We start from the raw sequence: 26,528 nt of genomic DNA, 5'->3' as shown, positions 1-26,528 counted from the left end.
TTCTATGAGAGACTCAATCGATTCCTTTCCAATTACTACTCAATCGACCTGAAATTTTCAACACCTCATTCCCAATCCCCCTCCATGGACCTTTCCAAGCATTACAATTGACAAAGAGCTCATACAATTGCAGTTTGGATTTAGTTTCATTGAAAATTTTACTATCAACTCATTTTAGGTAGGTATCGATAATAAATTATATGCTTCAAGTTAGATTCTTGTCGAAAATACTGATTTGGAAAGCGTATTATGACAACTAATTGATGTAAAATCTATAAGAGCTGCATTGCATTGAGGAAAATAAGCGGCAAAATGAAAGCTTCCCAATTCAACGTTGACAAACAACCTTTCGATAAAACGGTTCAATAACCAGAATAGAATGTAGGTCATATATTTGAAGAATTTTAAATTTATAAATAATCTTTCGTTCAAACTAGCCTACTTACGTAAATTTTCAGGTCATAAACCTTGAAAACTTCTTCTTCTGAATTACTCTAAAACTATTAGTTTTAGAGTAATTCAGAAGAAGAAGATTATTTATTCACAACCTAAAGCTCAAACGAAATGGGCCGTTTCAGCAACATTTTTCATCACCTCATTCAAATATGTCTGTCCTATACGTTTCAATTTTATTTATTCTCCTTCAGTTTTAGGCTTCAAATCTGCTTCGCAATAATTCAAAACTGAATGATTTTAAATTCCTAAAATCAACTTACGAAAATATTTTGTTAAAAATCAGTTCAATATTGATTGTAGGCAAATTTATTTTAAACATCGTTTACAGTTTATACACAGTTTTAAACGGTGATGAAAAGGTAATTTTTGTATTTGTGATATTGTTATTTTGTGGAAATTCATCTTCAATTATATATAGGAATAAAATACTTTGTCTAATTTCCACTTACTTAATGTATTGATATTAATTAACTTTCTTATATAAACGCTCTTCTTTTATCTTCAGGGGGCGCCCCAGTTGGAATATTTGAAAATCCTATATCTATATACATACATTTCCATTGATAAATTTACTAAATTAATGAATATTGGGAATGATAAAGAGTTTGCTGAGTATCGCTTCTGTTTCGCCGAATAAATCAAGAAGTTCGGTATTGAACATGATGAATGTTGTGATTGATTTTTTGAATTTATTATAATTGGAAATATTTCTTATGCTGACTGGCAGTATATTGAATACTTTCGGACTATGATAGAAAATACATCTCTGTGTGTCACTTTTATTAAATGCTAGTAGGTTTATTGATCGATGGATGGATGGAATAATTATAATTGTTGTTTTTTTTCAGTTTTCTTATCTGTATAAAAACGTGTGTAGGAATAGGCTCCCAAAATCTGTTCAGAATAATTATCCACTTCATTTGTTTGGCAGTGTATTTTCAGAAAATGAAATATGAAACCTCATCAGTATTAGCAATATTTGATTCGATTAATATTGTTTCATTCAGGTTTAAGTCTTCCATAAGATTAATTCGCATACGATTACTCTCGACAACAAGCGTTTGGGATTTTTGCGTTTCCTAAATAATAACTGTTGTTTATTCAGTCATCTATAATTACACATATATTCATGTCAAAGTCATGTGAATATTTTTGGTGTACTCTTTCCCGTCTCTAGCATTAAATTCATCAATTATTCATGTGGTCATGCAATAATTGAGGAATAAGCTAATGATATATTTTTTCATTCACTGAGAAAATTTATACCATTTGTAATAAAACGAAGGTAATGACGTTCTCTTAGAATTGCCATTACATAAATTATTCTTGACAATGAACAAATCTTCTGCGAAGGGGCTATTAACGTAGAAACTTTCATTCGAAACAATGTTATGAAGCAAGTTCTCCATGGGGATAATTTGTAATGATACTTTCAAGTACATCGGTGATAAAAAATCAATCTCGATCAAGTGGAGAATTTCAAACTATTTCGCTCGTTGATTCTGTAGGAGTATTTTCACTCTCTAAATTTAAAATAGTAAAGGAAAAATAGTTCTTATTTAAGAGTTCTTATTCAAAAGTTCTTATTTAAAAGTTATTGAGTGTCTTGATATAGATACAAAAGTTAATAATCGGACTTAGCACTCAAGATAGTGGCAAACCATAGACACTGGTTTCGGGCTTTTTGCCCATCATCAGTATGGTGCAGCCAAGTGTAAGGATGGGAAACACTTTTTTCAAACTGAAGCACATAACAGCTTTCAGTGACAATTGTTTGTTGCCTCTCTCTTCATTCTTCAACCACATGGGTTTTACCGGTAATCCATAATCTTAAAACAAATAACTATTTTTACTAAATTAATTCAATAATCTTTTTTATATCAGTCAGGACTCATCCTCTTTTGATGTAGTGACTTCTCCTATTGTTTTGACATGTTTCAATTGTTTTAATGTAACATTCTTCTCGACAAGGCCATCCTCACTAACAGTAAGTTGAGCCCTTTGTTATAGTTTTATTTTGTACTATCATCATACACATTTTTGTAGCTCTTCTTTGAAGATGATAATAAATTTTATCGAAATATAGGAATAACTTGTGTTATAAGAGTACACTTTCGTTCTGCTGATCACCCAAAGATATTTTGCAAAGATATAATCCATGAAAATCAAAAGATAAATAGATAAGTACTATTCTGATCATTCCCATATTATTTTCAATTTAAGAGCCACCGGTAGACAGCTGTTTCGGCCTGTTGGGCATCGTCAGTACCGGGCAGGCAGTACCGGCAGTGCCACCTATTGGTGTGACTGACACCCAAGTGTGGTAGCAGAAATTTGGAAAGCTATCCTGGAATGTCTCTGAAAAAGAATCCACATGTTTCTGGAAATGATATGAAATCGAGAAAGGTTAATGCAGTAAAGCTGATAAGAAATTAATCCATGAAAATCAAAAGATAAATAGATATGTACTATTCTGATCATTCCTACATTGATTTCAATTTAAGAGACACCGGTAGAAGCTGTTTGAGCCTGTTGGTCAACCCACCAACGCCGACATAAAAACTTGGCAAGCTAACTTGCGTTTCACACCAATAGATGGTTCCACTTATGTCTCGCTTGCTTTTACGAAGTTATTTTTATCAAGAACTGTTCTTAGTTTGTTCCGTTAGTTAGGGAAGCTATAGATTATGCTGTAGACGACCCCTCCCGATATAGAAGGCCCCGACACTCTGTCGAATGAGGCCCTCATGTCCCCCGTTAACGGACGAATAGCTTTTTCATCCATCCCACCCCAGCCAGGTAGGGGTATCCCGTGAAGGGCGGTACTGATGTCTGAGGACTTCATACCGCCATTCCCTCAATCATGAACCCATTTGTCCTTCGACAAAAATCAGCCGAAAGGGTAAGGGAGCTGGGCTCCATCCCGATTGAACTGAAGACGTTGGTCAGGTTCACATATTGTCTTCACAGAACTATCGCCCGATCAGTCTGCTCTCGTTCTGCAAAGACTCGACAAAGAATTCGAGGACCGAAATGTTCTGCCTGACGAACAATTCGGCTTCAGGAGAGAACACTCCACTGAGCTATGGGCACTGAGACTGGTCGAAAACAGATATAGCAGAGCTAAATCAAAACCGTACAGTCCATGTCGTTCTATTAGACATTTCGCAGGCCTTCGACCGTGTATGGCACGAAGGCCTTCTGCATATGTTAGTCGCGTTCGACCTGCCTCGGAACCTGACCCGGTGGATTGGGTCTTTACTGAATGAAACATTTCAGGAGTAGAGGGCTCTCTGTCTGACAACAGAGAGATCTTCGCTGGGGTGCCACAGGAGGCTGTGCTCTCTCCCACGCTTTTACTCTCTTTACACCAGTGGCCTCGCGACGTTCGAGCCTGTGGAGATATCTCTCTACGCTGATGACACGAATCTCCTCTCATCTTCCATGGGTCGTAAGGTCGGGATCGTTTACATGCAACGTGCATTGGACGACCTCGAGCGCTGGTACCTGAAATGGAAGATCCGAGTGAACCCGGACAAAACTCGGGCGATAACCATGGGAACAACGATATCTTCTCCGGCCAGAAAAGTGAGGATCTCTGAATGGAAGATTGACTGGCGAGCGAGGGTAAAGCATCTCGGTCTTCTAATAGACCGTAGGCTCACCTGGAACCCGCTCATCATAACCATGAAGGCAAAGATGGAGCTCTGATCCACAGACGATCCAAATTGAGCCTAAAGGAAGAAATAATAATCTACAACACGATGTTCAAGCCTGTGATCATGTATGCTTCAGGCGTCTGGGGACAAGCGGCTCCGTCTAACATATCAATTTTGGAGAGACTACAAAATAAGTTAATACAGATGATTGTGAATTCTCCGTGGTTCTTGCGGAACGAAGCCATCCGCAGAGATTTGCAGCTGCCTTCCATTCAGCAGTCCATTCAGTCGAGGAATCGGCGAGTTTTCGATTGTGCGGAAACTCACGGTAACCCGTTAGTTGGTGAAGCTATAGACTATGCTGTAGACGACCCCTCCCGATATAGATGGTCACTCTCTGATGGTCGACTCTCTGTCGAATGAGACCCTCATGTCCCCCGTTAACAGATGAAAAATTTTGTATCCATCTCACCCCAGCCAGGCAGGGGTACACCGTGAAGGGCGGTACTGATGTCTGAGGTTTTTCATGCCGCCACCACCATTTAGCCATGACCCATTTGTTTTTCTGACAAATGCCGGCCGAAAGGGTAAGAGAGCTAGGTTCCAAACTCTCTGAACTGAAGATGATTTTGGTCACATATTGACTTCAATCAAGGACCGCCTGCCCGGTACTGACAATGCTGATAGTTTCCCAAATTCCCAATAGATTACCACAAATGATAAAAGACATGGGTTTACAATAAAATGGTAACAAGTATATTAATACATTTGTTACCCTACGATTAACATGTCTGTGCGTATATAATAATAGTATTACACATTGTATTGAACGAATAATCGCGTGTTCGAATATATCAATATATTCTTAATAAAAGTGGAAGTTCATCCACTTTATTTCTAATCATCAACTGTCAGAGAAAAATGAAATTCGACTGGATATACGAGGTGTGTTGAAAAATAAGGTGAATGTTCAAATTTCGCGGGCCACGTAAATCAGATTAGCGTTTTTCCATATTTTTTAATGTTGGTACACTCGTCTGGAACATATGTTCTGATGAACGTTTAAAGTTCATTTCTGTAGATTTATTTACTGCCAGTCTTCAAGCATAGCCCACTGACTAATAAGAAAGTTATTCTTCCTTATTCAGAGGAATCGAGCAAATTACGGATTTGCAGTTGGTTAGTACCTCGTCCACTAGATTGAGTGACATTTTGTTGTTTGCTCCAACTTAGGAAGAGAAATGAAATACTCTGAAAGAATTTCGATTTTCAATTATGGAATATCATTGACTTTAGATCGATGATGCCCACTATCTTGCACTGATGAGCCCGAAACCGGTCTGCCCGTTCCAAAATTGAAAGTCGACTCTTTCAGTTGTATTGCCAATTGCATATGCAAGAAATTTTCTTTGAAGATTCCTGCACTGACGCCTGTCGGATATAATCCAACGCCCTTCGTGGTATTAGCCAGGTGAGTAGTTGTTTTCTTATAGGCGTCAGTCCACTCAACCTACTGTGTAGGTATATTCGAGAACTGTCTTGAACGTTTAAAGTTCGTGTCTTCAGATATGTTCACAGTTTCAACTGTTTAGCATGTTTAGTTTGTTTGTGAGAGGCATAAAAGTTTAGAAGTGTTTTGCATTTTCGGCGATTTTCTGCCCTCGAAGAAATTGATTATAGAATTTTCATCAAATTTTATGCAAAAATTGGAGGTGAGTGCTTGAACACTTGAAGTGTTGACAGTGGCATATGGTGATTGTACTTTTTGAGTCAGAAAATTGTTTACGAGTAGTACAAACTTTTCGCAGAAAGTCGACGCTCGCCTTGGATGCCCTAGCACATCAAAAACCGATGAAAATGTTGAGAAGGTGAAGAAAATTGTTATGAAGAATCGTGGAATCACTATTAGACAAATTGCTGAATATCTCGGCATATCGGTTGGCTCATTCCATGGAATGTTTCGGAAATCTTGGACATGAAGCGTGTGGGTGCTAAGTTCGTTCCAAAATTGCAGAATTTTTACCAAAAAATTCATGTACCTACTTGTTTTGCTTCACAAAATCATATGCATTTTAGAACGTGGTTTGAAAAGGAGATATAAATATATTGTGAAAAAAAGTGTCTCAAGATAGATATGTACATAGAATTCTCTAGAATTCTTACTTTTAGCAGTTCATTTAAATTGAGTAAGAGACGTTCTAGGTACGAAGATTCATTTTGGAAGTACACCTTATCAAATTTTATGACTGACGAGAGTTCCAAGTAATTATTCTGCTTTTACATAAAACAAGTAATATATGGTTGAATGTTTTGATACGGGTTAAGACATAAAACCAACGGAATATTTTATGAGACACACTATAATATGCCTTCTGCTGTTCATTCATGCAACCATCTGTATAACTGCATATTCTAAAACCGCTATTTTGCACGGTCGACCACATTGTGTTTTGCTTGAAAGAAAGAATTCACGGTGAATAGCATTATGTGATTATTAACATATTCAAAGTATCGTTTTGAAATTATTATAAATGTAGAAGATGCCAATAATTTTTCAAATCCGACAGTTAAATATAACAGCACAATCGTCGCGATGCAAGAAATATCTCTCAATGAATGATATAATATATAAAATATAAAAGGATTTAATTATTCGAAAGTTGAGCAATAAATAGTTGGATACATTTACTACGTAGGTACTGGTCATTCTCTCAAAACATCAAGAAAGTTATTGTTGTTTCAGAAACGTAGATAAAATAAGGATATAGAGCAAAGATAGAATATTATATAATTAATAATAATATTATTATATTATATATTAATAATAATATTGAAGCATAAAAATGCTTTTGGGAAAGAAAGTTACTGGATCATGCAAAGAAGTAACTTTCACATAAACTGAAAGAAAGAAAATCTTTCGAAACAAATACTTTTATATGAACATTAATTTTACAAAAAAACTTTTCTCTACTCAATTTGTGTTCCAAATATTCGTTATGGAACTGAATCAGATATCATTCACAGGATTTCTACACACTATGAATGAAAGGTAAAAATTTCACTTACATGGAACACTGTCATCCTCACTGGTAGGCACGATTTTATGTCACGGAATGAATTTGATCTATTCATGTCATCGATGACATCGTAATGACATTCATTCGCTTATTTGATTAAATCTCAGCCAAAAAAAATGTTGTTTGAATTGAAGGGGTTATATTTTTAGGAGCGAATACTTTTTGCCCTAAGCCCTAAGGCAAGTGTCTTACGGCGAAACATCTGATGTCAAGCAGCGAGGATGACAGGGTTCCATAATATACTAAATGAAACGTGAAATTTTCACGTTTCATTTAGTATATTGTGTAGAAATCCTGTCAATGATATCTGATTCAGTTCCATAACGAATAATTGGAATACAAACTAAGTAGAGAAAAGTGTTTTTTGTGTAATTCAGTGATTATATAAGAGTATTTGTTTCGAAAGAATTTTTCTGTCGTGTTTATATGAAAGTAGTTGTTTCAGGAGGACTTTTTCTTCCAGTTTGTGTCTGAAAGTTGCTTCTTTGCATGATCCATGTATAGAGTTACTTATTTTCAAATTGATTGCTTTCTTCCTTTCTTTGGAAGATTTCCACATTTTTTATTTTAAGATGGAGTGGTAGAAAGCCAATAACTTTCTTTCCCAAAAATAAATCACCCCTTAAAATATAACCCTTTCAATTGAAATATAAAAATGCTTTTCAAGACACAATTTTACCGATGCCCGGTCAAGTTTCAATAAATATAAATCATTTCGCCCTCTTTCTGTAGATAATCCGTGGATTCAAAGATATAGGCACTATAAATTTCTACAACTTCCCAGAACAATCGAGAGTATTTGAGAGCACTCCAGAATATTCAGGAATATTCCGTGATATTCCAGGATGTTGCGGAATGCTCTCATCGACTCATTTAGCAAAAAATTCCAACCCCTATATCTTCAAAAGCACGACTTCTAAGTTGAAAACAGAATTCTCCTTCACGTATGGGGGATAGAGAGCTACAACACTATATACCTCTCTGGTTCGTTCCACAATGAACTGAGATCTTTTGAGATTTTCTTGATAATTAATGACTCTCCCGAAATATTCCACCACATTCCACCACATTCCACCAGAATATTCCAGGATGTTCTGAAGTGTTGTTGAATGCTTTAGACTGGTCTTGAATCTTCTGGACTATTCTAGAACATTCTTGATTGCGAAACTTCCAGCTCTTATATCTTCAAAAAAAACTAACTTTTTCTTTACAAGATTCTTTACAAAGTAGGATATCAAAGACTTATTGCTGATGAAGAAAAGAGAAATGAAAGTTTCTATGTTTTTTACCACTTTTATTTGTAGCTACCGTTACTGCAGTTTCGTCATGTACGGACATTTTCAAACTTATACAATAAACTTATTGCCAACTCATTTCCAATGAATGCCTATAATCATTTCATAAAGCTCAAATCTGAAAAACTAGTCAATATCAAATTCCTTGTTCATTATATAGAAAACGAAGAACATGGAGAATTTTATAAGGTAAGTATGTTAGACGAAGCATCCCATGAAAAGAAAATCGTTGAAGAAGATGAATCAGACGCTGACGATTATGAGCAGAATGTTTTTTTTTAGGTTTTTTTTCTTACTTATCTTATGTGGTAGTATTTTGTTTTGCCTTGTATAATAAAAATGTTGATTTGGGTTATATATTACAGTCTGTTAAAAAAATTATATTTTTTTTAAAAAGAAGTACCTTAGTGAAACTTTGTATTATTTTTTTACAAAAGAACTGTATGTCATATTAGGTCTTAAATGCGCCATATAATACCTAAATACACGTTTGATCATCTCTGATATAAGTTAAAATTTTCAAAACTCTAACCACTTTATTTCCAGCAAATATTGAAACTTTCAATCTTCAGTATCTCAAAACGAGAAAAAGTCACTTAGAGACTTTTTGCATAAAGCCCTTTAATTTTGTCTAGGCATCATATAAAATCCTATGTAATAATATCAATAAAATATATATGATATATATATATAGTCTAGATAAGATGTGGTTGAAATACATTATATAATAAAAAAAATTAATCACCCGCTTGCTTGAAAAACATAAACAAGGAGAGGTAATTAGGACATTTTAAAATAAAGTTGTCAAGAGAAATACGATCGCTCATTGCTTACTTCAAGTGTAAATTCGTCTACTGTGTAAAAACCCTTTTCTGATAAATAACGTTTTAATTTTTTTAAGGTATGAAGAGACAGAGTCTTTATATCATTTGGCAGTAGATTGTACATTCGAATGCCGGTAAATTTAGGAGATTTTTCATATTTTGCGTGATGATGTTTTCGTGTTATGATCATATCTTGTCTTCTTATATTATCGTTGTGAATCTCTGTTTTTGTTTGGAGAAGTTCTTGATTTTCATGTACATACGTTAGACCGGCCGTACACGGACCACATATAAACGAGCCACATTTTGCAATCGGATCGACCACACATTTGCAGTCGCGTTCCAGCGAACTCAAGCCGCCCATAGGAAATACTGTACTACACGTACACGGGCGTTCACAAAAGTCAAAACGGGTGTCTGCAGTCAACTTGCTACTGATCTCCGCCGAGATGTCATCGCGTCATCCTTCGTACACTAACCACAAACTTGCAGTCGTACCCAACCGCGTACACCGTCGTGCATTTTTTCTCATATTGGTCTCAAAGCATTAAGTTTTTGATGTCAGTTGTCTCAACTGCAAGTGCGGTTTATATGACTGCAAGTCAACCACAAAAATGTGGTTGGGTCAACCGCGAAGTGCAGTCAACGTGGCCACAATGTTGTGGTTGTCTCAACTGAAAATATGTGGTCCGTGTACGGCCGGACTTAGTGTACGGTGGATCCTACGATGACCACTCTGCGGAGATCAACAGCAAGTTGACTGCAGACGCCCGTTTTGACTTTTGTGAACGCCCGTGTATGTGTAGTACAGTATTTCTTATGGGCGGCTTGAGTTCGCTGGAACGCGACTGCAAATATGTGGTCGATCCGATTGCAAAATGTGGCTCGTTTACGGGCTCTCTTGATGTTTTTAAAATGAACAGACTTGCAACTGTCTCTATACGTTCATGCCATGTGAGGAGTGAGTCAACCAATTTTCCTGCTCAAGCCAAAGAAAGCTCCTACAACAAAATTTTTCGTCAATTAAATCACGTATGTGTTGTGTGAAATTTAGCGTTGCGGTTTCTGTTGAGTAGTTTTTTCTGAAACCATATTGGCACTCTGTCATCACATCGAAGGTTTGGAGGTAGTCGTTTATTCTGAGAGATATTAGTTTTTCAAAAATGTTTGAGAGTACGCTGATAATTGATATATGACGATAATTTTCAATACAAATACTAGAATAGCAATTTTGAGGAGATAAGGATATTCTCCAAAAACAACACATAAATTCATAATGTGCACTATTAGATCTGATAATATATCTACACCTTCTTTAATAACTTTTGAAGAAACCTCATCATGCCCTGTGCTTTTTTATTGGGTAATGATGATATGACGTTTCCTACTTCGTTTGTTGTTACGGGTTTGAAAAACATCGTTGTATTAACATTCGCCATTGTTGTATAGCTGTCTGAGTAATTATCCGAGAAATGTGTGTTGATGTTTTTGTCAATTATGATTGAAAATTATTCTCCAAATGTTTTCGCGACTTCAACTTCATTACTGATACATTTCTGATTGTGATTCAGGATTATACGATTATTCTCAGTTGTTCTATATGGTTCCTTGATTATACTCCAAACAGTCTTGCTTTTGTTGCTAGATTCATTTACTTTTTTCATGTAATGATTTATCTTTTCCTGGTGAATTTAAATTTCTACGCTTTTCTTTGCTGTCTTATATGCAGTGTCTTCAGTGTCCGAGTTCTGGTGTTTTCTCAGATAATTCATGTGCCTAAGATCTTCAATTTTTTCTTTAATGTAGTAGAAAGGAAAATTTTGTTATTTTGTTTAGAGGTTTAATTTTTTTATGAGGGTGACACTACTTTTGTTATTTTGAAAACAATGGATCAAAAATAATTTTGTGTTTTGATTTTACACTGCTTCTTGATGGGAAAAATACCGTTCAAGCGAAGCAATGGCTTGAACAGTGTTATAAGAACTCCGCTTCATCAGTAACAATAATTAAACGACCGCATATGACAAAAAAGAAAAAAAAATCATCAAGACAGTGTCACAATGGTAAAACTATATGAATTGAACTTCGAATTGCTGCCGCGTCCACTGTATTCGCCAGATTTGGCTCCCAGCCGCTACTGGCTGTTCGCAGACCTCAAAAACATGCTCATCGGTAACAAATTTCATTTGAATGGAGAGGTTATTGCTGAAACTGAGGCTTATTTTGGGGCAAAAGATAAATCGTTCTACAAAAGTGGGATTGAAATGTTAGAGCTGGAATGCTTGTGTGGGGCTCTTGATGGAGATTACGTTGATGAATAAAGCCAATTTTGAACAAAAAAACGCGTTTTCTTTCTTAAGCCTGGGACTTTCCAGCCCATGTGTTACATTCTGTAAACTACAATTCTCATATATTTATGACACATGAATAAGTAAATGTGAATGAAACTAAAAATATTGTTTCATAAACTACACCTAAAAGATTTGATCTCCACAAACTTTTATAGTGAAGATGGATTCTATTCATTGTATTCTGTAAAATTAGAGTGAGATTCTATATTTCATATATACCTATTACGTTTATGAGATTTAAGAATGAGTGCCGCCTATTGAACAACTACTGAAGTTTGTGAAAGTAAAAATGCGAATTGAAATTTATTTTTACCTCACAGAAAAATGTAGTAACTTCAAATCTGACATGTGAAATGTTCAAAAATATATAGAATTGTGAATTGTTTTTCTCTTTCTGTCTTATTTGTTTTTAAAATATAGCTTTCAAGCTTCTTGAAATAGGCTAATTGGAGACCATTCATAATTACTATTGACAAATGTTCTTTGAAGTTATTTAAAAGTTTTCAAAGTTCTATGCTTGAAAACCTGGCTTGTATATCGCATGCATCTCTCAAAAAATGCGATAAATTGAAATTATTTATAAATCTATTTGTTGTGTTTTTTTCTAATCTTGAACTTTTCATATTTCGGAATGAAGGTAATGATGAAATTCAACTTCCATGGACTATTAACTGTTCAATGCTCGGTTTTTTGATCTAGGGAAACCAAACAAGTCACTACATTTCCGTTCAAACGAAAAAAAAAAAACAGTGGCAAAAACTCAAATCGGTGAAACTGTAATATAAACTAATGAAAAATGTTAGAAATATTCGAAAACTAATATAAATATTCGTAGCGTACGAGAAACATACTGTGGAAATTTTGTAGTGATTCATAAACTCAAAATTTCCTTCACTTTCTATATTTTGCAAGTGAAGTATGGATTGTTTCATAATGTCTTTGATCAAACTGAATCTTTGTTCAGAACATGTTGATTCCACAATTTCCTCCAGTGAACTCCACACGAAAACGTCTACATTACGCCTAGGAAATTAACAAAGTCGTGTCCTCCTTGACCAAAGACCGTTTTATGACTTAATTATCACACTAATAATTATATAAAACGTCTTTCATTTTCAATTATAAAAAATAAATAGCTATTTGCATTGAGTAACTTTGAAAAATTATGCATATCATGAAACTTGTTTCACACTAATTGAACCTACAAAAAGTGTGTTCTAGCGTCATTTGACCAACCTTGGACCTTTATAAATAGGTGAAACGGCAGTAATTACTGTATTTTTTATCAAAGGATGATAACACAATAATTAGTTATCAAATAACAGAGTAAATGCTTTAAGGAAAAAAGTAATCTTGAGCGTTTGTTATTTACCGAGAAAACTGACGACGCCTGCATTTGAAACGCATGCAAACGATTTTTATGTATACTCGAAGCCATCTTTGAGCAGAGACAATTCCAATATGTATTGGGACAATATTTTAAAGAAAATGAAAATTTTCAGTAATATTCGAAATATTCATCTCCGTCAGCTCTCTACAGGTAGGATTTGGTGAATGCCTGCCAGATTAATACCGTGACTGATATTGTCTTACATCCGCGAAGCATTATTCCGCAGAGAAAATGTTTACAGATGATCCTCGATGTCCAGCGGCAGATTCTCTCTGAAATTGGGAATAGTCACTTGCATACCGGTTAGGGAGATTTATTTATCCTCTTATTGGTTCTTTTCAGGCTGAATTTGACAGATGATTTGGGTGATATTAGCTTTGAGAACCGCTCTCGGTGGACAGTTCACATCACGTCCACGTAGGATGAGGGGGGTTCGATGTCCTTGTTCATCTTTCACTGCCTGAACCACTGTACATGCTGTTTTTGGCGAGTGCATTGACTTGGGATGTGGGGGATGAGCAAACCGGCCATGAGATGCCTGCTCCCACGTAGCCCCGCTGGATACGAAAATGATAGAATCACTTGTGGTTCTGTTATTCCCTAACAAAATGGCATCCCAACGATGGCATGAATGACACTGAGCCTATCAGCTGTCCCTACGGAACCTTCGAGATACCGGGCGCCCTCTCGTCGTAGCATCGCTTTGTCACGGTAATCCAGGGCTCTGCCGTGATTGACCTTCTTTCCCTAGCTACTCGTGTGACTTTTATGGACAGAGTAACCTTCAAATTTTTTTCTGACGCTGAGTCTATAGAGGAGATGGATGTCGAGCTTACAACTCCAACTGACCCCCCTCTAAATTTAGACCAGGAGCGAGAGCTTCTCAACTCTCCAACTCCTGATCCAATAACTGAACTTAAAAAAAAAGGTTTGGTGGTGCAGCCAGGAAACGACAGAGTCGTCTCCTCAAGAGCGGGATACAAACCGCCTTGCACCAAATTCTTGAGCGGCGTATGCAGAATCTGTCTCAGGTGAAGGAACAAACCTCCATGAGCAGGTTAGCAAATATCTAGCTCAAGTAATGATTTACCAAAACCATAGGCAAAAAATCCCTGCACTGTTGAATCTAAGGCATCGTCAAGTGTAGCTGATGTGCAAAAACCCTCATATGGGAAGGTTGTCGCGGGTATCAAGGTGGGAACCTGGCACCTTGACTATCCGACTACTTCATTAACGATGAAACAGCAGAGCATATACTTTGTGCCTGTCCCGCTGGGGAACGAATCAGGTTTATAGTTCGGCAGATCCGTACTCTCACCATTTGACCTGAAAGACCATACATCATACAAACTAATCGGCTTCGTTAAGAAGCTGGGTTTATTTGGTCGAGTATCAATAGGCGTGAGCCATTCATACCGATGGAGGGTTGAATAGACCCACTCACTTTGGACCTAACCTAACTACATAGGATGACCCTGCCCTCAAATAACTTGTTCAGAATATCCAATGTGGCATGAGCTGTGTGGCATATGTGGCTGTTGAAACCACAAGTCGTTGGTGTCCAGATCATCCAATTCAGGCCGAAAGAAGTTGGGAATCATCGACCTACAGTGCTCGCCGTTGACAGCGACAGCGTGGCCAACGTCGTTCTCAAAGAAAGATGGACTGATGACGCTGCCAGACCAAAATCTACAGCAAAAAGTGACTTCTTCGGGATGCATTAGACGCTCTTGGATCTCATGTGGATTGGTTTCGTTCCAAATTTGACAATTTTGTTTGTTCACTTACCCATTTATCCAGAAATGGGCCTCATCCTTGAAGATGGTGACAGCGGCGATAATTTCGGTAGATATTGCGTTTCTTCAACGTACAGGCGTCGGTCGATCGTTTACTGAATCAGTGGATTCAAATTTATCTACCACATTGCGGTAGGATGATTATGGCGACCGTAAAATGGGCGAAGCTCGCGCTACGTTACCCGAACAGAACACCCATTTTGATGGAACAGTTTTATTATTTTCACGTGTTGTTGAATGATATATCGTTCCATGATGATTTGGCAAAACCTACTGAATAAATGACAACTAATTTGACAGATGTAGGTTCTTCAATTGTCAAAGTTCGGAAGTGCCTGTTGGAAGATCCTATATAATATAAAGTGATTGTTTCGAGAGAGAACTCATTTAAAACTACAACTCTGTCTATTCATTTCATTTAATGCATGTTTGTTACGTGGTCAGTCCATACAACACTTATTTGAGCACCAGCAAACTATCTTTAATCTTGTTTGAGCCATAACTCTATGAAATTGGTATAGCTGCCATCTTGTTTTCTGCAGATTTTTTTTTGAACCGTTTCATTTGATATTATTACGATAGATATCATAGTGGTTCATTAAAACCATAGTTCACCATCTTTGGGAGCTCGTCATATTGGATTTAGAGTGACCGTCTCATTTAATACCCGTATCAAGAGAATTATTAAAAAACTAGTCCGTCATCTTCGGCAGATCACCATGTTAGAGTGAGGTTATGTTATTGTTTTTTTTTCAGTTAACCCTTTTATTTGATATTCCTATCATGGAGGTGCATAAAAAACTAGTCCGCAAACTCTTTCATTTGATGAAATCATAGGAGTGAATTGATGGATGTAGATGTTACTACGTAGTAGGAGATCATCATGAAAACTGAGAAATAAAACTTCCTAAGTTTTTATACCACTTATATTCGTAACTAACGTTATTGCAGTTTCATACTACAAGGACATTTTCAAACTAATACATAGGAGTGCATAAAAATACTAGTTCGCCATCTTGAGCAGTTCGCCATATTGCTTTTGTAGTGACGCCATGTTATTGGTCGTATTCTTGTCATAAATCCTTTCAATTGATACTCAATTCATGGAGTGCATAAAAAACTAGTTGGACATCTTGTTTGGTCCACCATGTTGGATGTAGAATGGCTTCATCCAAACTACACATGTATGCAAAATTTCAGTTCAATCAGTTAAGGATAACTGCTACAGAGTTCTGTTGCAAGATTTTACCCGAACTAACATACGTTTACAATGCAAGTTAAATAAAATCTTGTAAAATTGATAGTATTCTGCCTGTCATCTATAGTAAGTGGGCATACTTGGAGACTGGCTTCAAATCAAATTATCTGAAGGAACAATTCGTTCAGGCTAGTCTTCCCTTTTATACACAGTGAGTTTAAGGACTGTCACCTATCAGAGAATAACCACTTCCCTGGCTAATACCACGAAGGGCGTTGGATTATATCCGACAGGTGTCAGTGCAGGATTCTTCACTGAAGTTATTCCTGCATATGCTGTTGGCGATACAACTGCTGGAATCGATTTTCAATTATTGTAACGGGCATACTTGTGGACCGGTTTCGGGCTATTTGGTTTCTCGACAGTGCAAAATAATGTTCTACATTAACACGAAGTCGATACTTTCCTATAATCAAAAGTCAAATCTTTTCATCCATAAACCTACTGTGTAGGTAATGGAATACTAGACTGAAATAATTGTTCCGTTAGATAATTTGATTTGAAGCCAGTCTTCAAGTATGCTCACGTATTATTGGTGAAATTTATTTCCTCATACGAGAATTTGGGACATTTGGATATTATGCCGTTGGTAAGTACCTCGTCTACAGGCAGAGTGGGCGATGACAGATATGTTGTTTGTCGTTCGCTTCAGTTTTGTTCGAGATATGATCTCTGAAAGGATTTCATTTTCAATTATAGGAAATCATCGATTTCGTGTTGATGATGGACCCTACCTTGCACCGACGAGAGGCAAATAGCACGAAACCGATCTGCAAGTGTACCCGTTCCAATAATTTAAAATCGGTGCCGACAGTTGTATCGCTAACAGCATATGCAGAAAATGCTTCTGTGAAGAATCCTATACTAACACCCGTCGGATATGATTCAATGCCTTCGTGGTATTAGCCAGGGGAGTGGTTGTTTTCTGATAGGTTTCAATCCATAAACCTAGTGTGTAGTAAAGAGGATAATGGCCTTAACAAATTGTTCCTTCAGGTAATCTGAGTATTCTGCTTATTCATCCATTTCGCATTTCAATGTAGGTTATGAAGTTTCTCCATTACTTGCAAATGTTTTTTTTGACGTCTACCCTTGATCCTCTATATCAGGGGTCGGCAAGTAGTTTTAGATAAGGTCCGGAAACTGTGAGAAAATTTTAACGAGGTTCAGATAAAAATAACTGATGATAATTAAGTGCTACCTAATTTATTATTTTGATTTCAAATTAAATTCTTAAACATAAAACACAGGTCCTAAAATTAATGTGAGAAACTACACCGACGATCTTGAGACAGTTTTTTATTAATAAAAATATTATTTCAATTAATAAATGTATAGTATACCTCATCTACGTATCAATGTATACTTGATATACAACACATTACAATATTTGGTGGTCCGAGGTTCGACCTTTCGCGGTCCGCAAATGGACCGCGGTCCGCCTGTTGCTGACCGTTGCTCTAAATACTTCATGAATTTCGTATTCGACAGGATCCAATAAGCCTAGAATGGAGAAAAGAGATACAACCTTCAGAAAAAGTTCTATGAATTTCTTGATATGAAAATTATGAACTCTTAATTGGATAAAGAATAATTTTAAAATTATTCGGACCAATTATAGAAATTGAATACGTATAAAATTTTATAATTTTTTTTGCAATATTTATATTCTCAACACGCATGTATATCTCCTCCATATAGTTATCATACTTATTTTGACTTTTGTTAGAGTGTTATTTCCGGGGCTTTGTTCAAGACATGGAGGCTGTTACTAGTCAATAAATCTCTCTTTCTCTCAGATGAAGGTTAATGCCACGTTCGCGACATCTGAGACTTCCGATATTTATAACAAGAACCGTTGTATACTTAACAGTTAACACAATTAACGTTTGAAAATATAGATGTTTGATGATCTCTCTGTACAACGTCTACATCTAAATAGATCACCTGTGCTTTGGTTCTCAAGGTATTTCAAAACATTTCAACCACTTTTGCCACTGTATCGATTGAAGGATTTTTTAGAACATTTTCATGAATTCAGATTTAATATGGCTTCACGCCATAATTTCTTTCATAATCCTGAGATATCTGTAAGAAAAAAAAATACTTGTTTTGAGGAACTTCTTTTGGTCAATTGTTTCCACTTACACTGCGGCAAGTTACAAAATTCCATTAAGAATCAGCAATATCACTACAAGTTGAGAGAGTGGGTGTATCTCATTTGTACAAATATGATTCCCGAAAATTTTACACAAATAAAAAATTCACTTCGCACTATTGCATTTTCATAATCTTATGCAGACCTGGAAGCATTACTAACACTGAGAATGTTTTTTTTTCAAAACATCAAGTTATCAGGAAATTAATATTGTTGTTAAAATTGTTAATTTGAACTTCATCTGAATTGAGAAAAATGCTTTGGATCAAGTACCCTTAAGAAGATATTCATCAAACTGTATTTAAATAAGGAATTAAAAAAATTAATGAATTTGTAAAGTCTGTTTTTTCGTTAACCACCTGTCGCATCCCTACGAACGACAACCCTCAGAAGTCGAAACTTATGCGAGCTAAGGATTAACGAGATGCTACCTTTTAACGTGTGATTTCTAACACGGGTTGGACAATAGCAAGTGGGGCTTGAACAAACTGTATAATCATTCAATCACTTACAGGAACATCCTTAAGGCGCTCTAAGAGCGGTGCCTGTGCGAAATTAGTGAACTATGAATCACTGAATCACTGGAGACTGAATCCCACTTTTTTGAAATCATAGTATACTCGTATTGACTTATTATTTCGGTGCATAGAGATCGTTGTCCTTGCTAACAAAGCCTGCATATGTTGTTAGAAACTGCCATACCTTAAGATCTATCCTGGATGAACCATAGACATATGACTTGTCAGGTGTACCAACCATATTCTCTCTTATGAATATTGAACAAACTGAACATCTACCTGAAGTTTCCTTATACGAATGTCATCAAATACGAGGATAACTCGATTGAATATTTTTTTAAAATTTTTAATTTATGTTAAAAATACTTTATATTCAGTATTGGATTGTACTATAGCACTAAACAATTCTTTTTTCAGGTTGTGGGTGTCCAGCAGTATCCAATACGACCCCAGGTGGCTGACGTAAACGAAAATATCCTGTCGGAACAACTGACAGCGGAATCAGTGTTGACAGACGAAATCATCAAGTCCACCGGAAGGCAAATCGAAGATGCCTTGATGGAATTCGACGTTTACTGCAATAATTTACATATAGGTATGTGGTATGTATACACTTTGTCCTAAATGGCCCTATATATTTTTTGGAATATAATATTTATCGTCCTATAATGTTTCTTGTTCTGATGTTTCTTATTTAGAATCTAGTTTTCGCTTACCATTATTATATGGATAATCTTCTGCGATTCTGACTTTACTTCTCTGTTCGATCTGTCGGCATCCATTTCCACGTCACTTATGCTTACTTATTAGATTTATGTATTTACTTATATTATTATTATTATTATGGATATCATCTGGTTTAGACTATTATCCTAGTATTTTATTAACCTTTTCTTGGGTATTGTCACCACTCTGAAAAATAAAATAAAAATTGAAATGATGACTTTCTAGTTCATTCTGATGAGTCCCTGCCGAAATTTAATGTATTTTTCACTCTGAAAAATGTTTTATTCATGAATAAATTCAACAATGAATTTCGAGAAAAAGGAATATATACTTTTCGGTTGTAATAATAGTTCTATTCCCCAGTTCCATCTTCCTTTCGAGATTATTGGAAACATAGCTTCCTGAAACCAATACATACACTAGGAGATAAGAAAAATATCAGGAATCATGTACCAGTTTGTAATCAGTCAGAGATGGCTAAGATGTTTGATTTTATTCTTGCAAAGAAACTTTCCTGGGACTGTAAGTCTTTACTCAACTTCCAACAACAAGGTTTCTCAGAAGGTAAATCCACTTGTACCAACCTTGCTCTCACAAACTACTCAACTGAAAATCTTAAGAGGAGGCTACAGGTTGACCCTGTCTATGCCGACTTTTCCAAAGTCTTCAATAGAGTCAACCACGGCCTACTTATATCTAAAATTCAAGCGATTGGTATAGGCGGGAATGTTTTGCAAATAATCAATAGATTCTTAACTGGTAGAACTCTGTCTGTAAAATACGGAGATACAACATCTACGCCCATTCAGGTTTCATCAGGGTTATCGCAGGGATCCCATATGGGCCCACTGCTGTTCAACTTGTTTATATCGGACGTAGAGTTTGTTTTCAAATATTCAGAATTTCTTATGTTTGTTGATGATCTCAAACTTTATCAAGCAATTACTTACCGGAAAGATGCTAAATTAGTTCAAAAAGATTTCGAAGTCTTTTCCATGTGGTGTAGAAATATTGTGTTAGAGGTAAACATTGATAAGTGTCAAATCATTACGTTCGCTAAAATTAGAAGTCCAATATTCTTTGAATATACATTGAATAATATAGCTCTTGAAAGAGAAACATTTATTCGCAATTTGGGAGTTAAATTTGATAGCGAAATTAATTTTAATCTTCAAGTGTCAGAAATTGTGGCAAAAAGTCTCAAAATGCTAGGTTTTGTGTTGAAAATTTCTACTGATTTTTCAGTCTTTCATAAAATCCATTCCTGAATATTGTTTGGTAATATGGGACCCGTAGGTACTATAATGTAAATTTCGATTTGATTGAGAATGTTCAAAAGAAATTCTTAACCAACTCTTAACCAAGTTAAATATAAATTAATTGGAAGATAGGAGAATTTCTATGAACTTGAATTAATAAATAGCCCAGAACTATTTCAACTAATAACTTTTCATATCAAACAAAAAGATACGAAATATCCTGATATCTTTCATATACATTTTTTACATACCAATTATGCTTTGAACAGTCCGATTCCTCGTATTCTGAAGCTGGGAAATCAATATCATAATAACTTAGATCTGTTCAATGTATCACTTCAGGTCCTAAAAAAATCTATTGAAAAGGCTATAGCGTTTTCGAAGCTTTTCTTCACCTTACCATTTTCTTTGTAAGTACAGCCTTGTTACATCTTTTTTCTTGTAAGTACCAGAATTGTTTTATCTTTAAGTGATGTAGTCACTAGACATAAGGATTTATTAATATTTTGTATTTCACACTTTGCTAAATGTTTTGTAAAGTTGTAATGTAGACATCAGACATGAGCATTCAAAAATACTTTGTAGTTCCTTACATTTTGTTGAATATGTTTTTGTAAATTGGCTTTGCCTTTGAATAAATAAATAAATAAATTGGTAATTCAAAAGGCAGAAGCATAGATAATGGCGAGACAGACCACATTCCCTATTCAGGAATAGAAGTTGATAGACGTCTCTGAAATCCTCCTGAAGAAATTGAGGTCGATCATTTTCAAATTCAAATAACTCAAAAGATTATAAACTTGGCCCAACTGAAAACGGCCTGATGCTCGCTGGTTCAATCTCACTAGCAATATGTAATAACAGGGTGGAGAAGGATTTGTAAAAAACAAAAACAAAGACAAATCTAAATCACAATATAAGAATAGAAACAAATAGGAAGAAATAGCACATACACAGCATACCCGGCATAAGACAATATTTGAAATTATAACACAAAAATCATACGGATATTTAGATTCTTGGATATGCTTTGATTTTTCAAATAGTATAAAGAGTTTCAGCTACCAGATCTGTGCAATTTATAATGACATTCCCGAGCCAAGAAACGAGATGACTTCAATCATTTTAATATCAATTTCAAACGATTCTTATTATCTTCAAACTATTAATGACCCAATAGCTACCTACCTATTACAAATCTATAAATAGTCATAATATTTTAAGATATTTAAAAATTCTTTTTGTTTATTTTTTTGCGTACTAGGCGACATTTTTGAGGTTAAGTGGAAGAGCAATTGAATGATGACTTGTCATCATGTAAATTGAACTTCGCCTTTTGTCTTCTTATAATAAATGAACTGTACATGATTAATTTGATTTGAATGTATTAGAAGATGATAAAGACGGTATTATACGAAATATACAAAATGAAAATCGTTTCAAAAAGTAGATGAAAAATAGCTTAAAAGTAGGCCGCATCTCACCATTCACATACATTTATGTTCATCTTTATTCAGTTAATTTGATATAAAACAAAGATATTGATATCGATTCAATTATTGGCTTTTGCAGTAAACTACTAATGGAATAATATTTTTTCTATTTTTTCTTTTCTTTTAATTATCATAACAAAAATAAATCTCTTCCACGATCAACCATGCTCTTTCTTTGTCTGAACTTATTTTTAGTTTTATATTTACTTCACTCGCGTCGAGAAGAGTATTGTATTTCTGGTCTTTATAAAAAGTGCTTGTTTTGGATCCAATTATTTTGATTTGTTACCAGTTCGTAGCTTTGCTTTTATGCTACGATTTCATGACAAAGATTCCTGAATTGGTTTTTTTTTGTATTTTTATCGGAATGCTATTTGATATCTTCATTTCATCTGTCATGGAACGTTTTCCTCAAAATTGTTTTCTATTGTGATGTGTCGTCGTTGATATACAGTGCATTTCTTTGATGTCCCCCCCTTCTTTTATTTTTTGAACAGGTCAACTCAAAAAATTGAAATTTGGGATAGTGAAATTAATGCATGAATACTTTATTTTGAAGTGAAATTGACAAATGAAACTTTCAAGATGGCGACTGGGCGAATATAATGTCAATATCTTCAACTACTACAAAATGCCGGAACTTTCAATAATTGCCTGAATACATTGACATTTAACTACATAATATGAGGTAATAAGCTTGAGGTCAGTTCAGGAGATGCTCCAAATGGTTACCTTGAAATTCTTGACATATGAACAGCCTATCCGATATTTCCCGCCGAACATTTTCGAACATAGTAATGTCAATATCTCTACGAATATTTATTATTCTTTGCTGTATATCCATTGAAGAAGATTCAGTTTCGTACAGCTTTTGCTTCAAATAGCCCCATGAAAAAAGTCAAATCTGGCGAGCGGGCTGGTCATTTTGTAGGACCTCGACGGCCAATTCAACGACCGGGAAAACTAGTATCCAAATAGTTTCTTACTTGTCTGGAGGAATTTGGTGGTGCTCCATCTTGTTAGAATACAATATCCATATCGAATTCATTAGGATTCGCTTCTACGATTTCAGTGAAGAGAGGGCCAACAGTAGTTACCAGCATATTCAAATACAGTTCCCCTGTTGAATTTTGATCAATAAATAGAAGTCCTACAATATAGTTTCCCAATATTCCTGCCCAAACGTTATTTTTTTCTGGATATTGGGTATGTGTTTCCCGGAAAACGTGAGGTTTGGTGTCACTTCAATAATGGCAATTCACTACCATCTCACCAATTATTTGTACTTGCTGTTCTTCCGGAAATGTTGGATGACCTGGGGGCTTTTTGTTATGTATACTACCGGTAGTTGTGAATTAGGATACAAGTTCCCTCAAATATTTTCTACAGATAGGACGATTCGGAAAACCTTCATTGAAAATCCTTTCGGTCTCGTGAAAGTTGAGCGTCGCACCGTAAATAAAAATCGCTTCAATTTTTTTCTTCCAATGGACGAGAATTGACGTGGTACCTTTCTACTAGTAAAACCGAAAACCAAATGAGAATATTCTATGTGAACAATGATTGTCATTGTCGTACTGACCTTCTTTGACTTTTTTATAAACAAAAAATAACTTAAGAAACCTTATCGGGTTGTTGGAATTGCCATATGGCAGATAAAAAGGAGTATTTCTAGAAATATCGATAATAAAGTGTTTGTCTTCAGAAAATTATTAAATGTTCCGCCATTTTGTAGTATGTGAAGATATTGACTTCATATTCTAGGGTTGTGAAGTATTCGTCAGGAGCTTCAAAATGATGTGTCACAAGACCCCCTTTTCATTTAATTCTTTTTCCCAGATGGCGCCCAGTCGCCAAAAATTGAAAGGGGGGGGCATTTAAGAAATGCACTGTATAATATCGAAAATAAATTTTGACAGCATAGTCTCAAAATTTTCAATGTACCTACTATTTCATATTTCCCGAACAGGTTATTCTAAAGATTGTTTATATATGAAAGATAATATAATTCAAATACAGATATATGTTTCAATTCTGTGTTCAAAATGTTTCTTTTTTGATAACCAGCTATTATCATCCTTTAACGAACAACAACCTTAGAAATTAGAAACGTGTGCGAGCTAAGGATTAATGAGGTCTTACCTTTTAACGTGAGATTCCTTGAACGGATCGTTCGATGCACAGTAAATATTGATCGTACTACAGTTGGAATGGAACCAACGTTCACATACTAGTTAATTGATTGAGAAGAATTAATCACTCTTGCTGATCAACCCGCTGCGCTACCGTCTGACCACAATATATATTATTAATAATCAATACTGATATTTTAGTATAGTTGTGACGATACAATTATAAGCTTTCTGTTCTCTAAGGAGTAAGGCTGCTACGTTTTGCATTATAAATATTACTAACTCCAGAAAAAACTTCGCTGAAGACATTTTCTATTGGTGCCTACAGAAAAAATTGGATAAACCTAATTTATTGTCATTAACAGTAACGCTACAAAATCAGTTTGTTTTTTTTCATTCCCAGTATTTGATGAATCAAAGTCTTTTGTTGTAGCTATCATTTTTAGGGGCTCATTATCAACATTCCTAAAAGTTTCGATTTTATTATTCCATAAATTTGTGTCTTCATCGTCAAACAATGTTTTTGAAATGTAGGGAAATCAATTACCTTCGATACGCAACATACCATATTATTTGACAGTTTATTTATTCTAGATAAAAAGTTGATAAGCCCTCGAACCAAATCAAATCTAGATTATCTAAAATGAATATTGACTTGGTTCCAGTAATCATCCCAGCATATGTATTGCACGACGAAAAGAAACAACGGCCGATAGGGCGATATTAGGAATATCGATCTTTGAAATGTTGGTCTTCGATATGGGTTAATTATCTCAGATAAAATATCTGTCGAGCATTGCATTCATGTGAACAGTAAGCAACGAAAAAGTTTTGGGGTATTGGTTGATACTAGGTGAGCTGAAAAGTACGCAGACTAACAGACAGGCGACACTACTAGTATCTAATCCATATGATTTTTATAAAATAGTTAACCCTAATATTCGAAAGGTACATGTACAAATTTCATAGCTGTCGGACTATTAGTTCAATAATAATAAATGCTTTTATTGAAAGGTTACTCAGTACAAGAAATATTAATCTAACCTAACAAATAGCAGAATTCAACGTCTGCACATGATACATCAAGGCAGAAATTGCTCTTCCATTCAACCATAAATAGATAACTTATATTTGCAATCGAACTTGAAGAAAAATAGAAGAAAAAAAAAAGAAAAGAAGGGAGAAAAGCAGAATGAAAACACAGAAAAGCAAAAAAGAGCGGCAAAAAATGACACAAACATAATGATAAATTTGATGATTTCTACTTATTTATGGTAAAAACATATTATGTATAGGTGTCAACTGGTCAATGTTATAAAAGAAGAGAACCAGATTGTAGCATAAATCTCTTCAGCAACTAAGTGGTGGTAGAGAGTTCAATTCATAGGGTAGCCGATTATATAAGCGTGCAATGTTATAAGAAAAAGATCCTCGAAAAAGAGAAGTTTTATGTTTAGGTGCAGTCAAAAGATGTTTAAATCTCCAATTTAGATTATGTATATAGGTTCTAAAGGACAGTTTCGTGAATAGGTAGGCAGGTTTCCCAGTGGATATGACCTTATGGAATAAAGTGGCAGAATGCAGTGTGCGCCTAGCATCCATGTTCACCCACCCATGTTCAGCCATGTTCAGCCACTTCTTACGCCTGTAATGAGTCTTATGCACGAATTCTGCAGTTTTTGAAGTCTCTACCTGTCAGATTTCAAGAGTCCATAAACAGTATCAGCATAGTTGGCATGAGATATTACCAGTGCGTCGCAGAGTAATATACAGGGTGTAACTAAAAAGTGTAAAACATTTAAGGAGGTGATTCCTCATCGGAAAAAGATAGGATCTTTTATATAAAGAAACTTCATTGGAGCATCCGTTGTTAAGATACATCCCCTTAAATGGGGTACATAAAATTTGTATAACAATTTTTTTCACAAGCACTGAAAAAGTTACAATATTGAAATTAACCTGACGTTTTGTACTACCAAAAAGACACTTAGCCAGTGATTTATTTGGTTTACCCCATGGTTGTAAGGGGTGGAAAACGCAACCCCTAAATTTTATTTCCGAAGTAACATTTTGTCTTATTATTTGTTTACCATTTAAAAATTTATTTTCGATAGCAGGTTTCATTCTAGACAAAAA

General features: G+C 35.3%; 1 protein-coding gene and 1 long non-coding RNA gene across 3 annotated transcripts in view; one reads left to right on the top strand and one right to left on the bottom strand.

Annotated features, from left to right (window-relative positions):
* The window catches only part of fus (epithelial splicing regulatory protein fusilli), a 178,780-nt gene that overhangs the window by 57,179 nt on the left and 95,073 nt on the right, over positions 1-26,528 (top strand). For both annotated transcript variants that reach the window (XM_074171264.1, XM_074171263.1), the window contains exon 2: positions 19,200-19,377. In XM_074171264.1, the coding sequence (XP_074027365.1) occupies positions 19,200-19,377 (178 nt within the window). The remainder of the gene's footprint in view (positions 1-19,199; positions 19,378-26,528) is intronic.
* Positions 17,391-18,747, bottom strand: LOC141480796 (uncharacterized). Its single transcript, XR_012464566.1, has 2 exons — positions 18,054-18,747; positions 17,391-17,609 (listed from the first exon to the last, which is right to left on the bottom strand). It is a non-coding gene; the product is annotated as an uncharacterized lncRNA (long non-coding RNA).

Source organism: Leptinotarsa decemlineata, unplaced genomic scaffold, assembly GCF_025532065.1.
Source record: "Leptinotarsa decemlineata unplaced genomic scaffold, Ldec_3_MD MMD2_tig00000010_RagTag_RagTag, whole genome shotgun sequence".
Taxonomy (NCBI): domain Eukaryota; kingdom Metazoa; phylum Arthropoda; class Insecta; order Coleoptera; family Chrysomelidae; genus Leptinotarsa; species Leptinotarsa decemlineata.
This window is presented reverse-complemented; position numbering and strand designations above follow the sequence as displayed.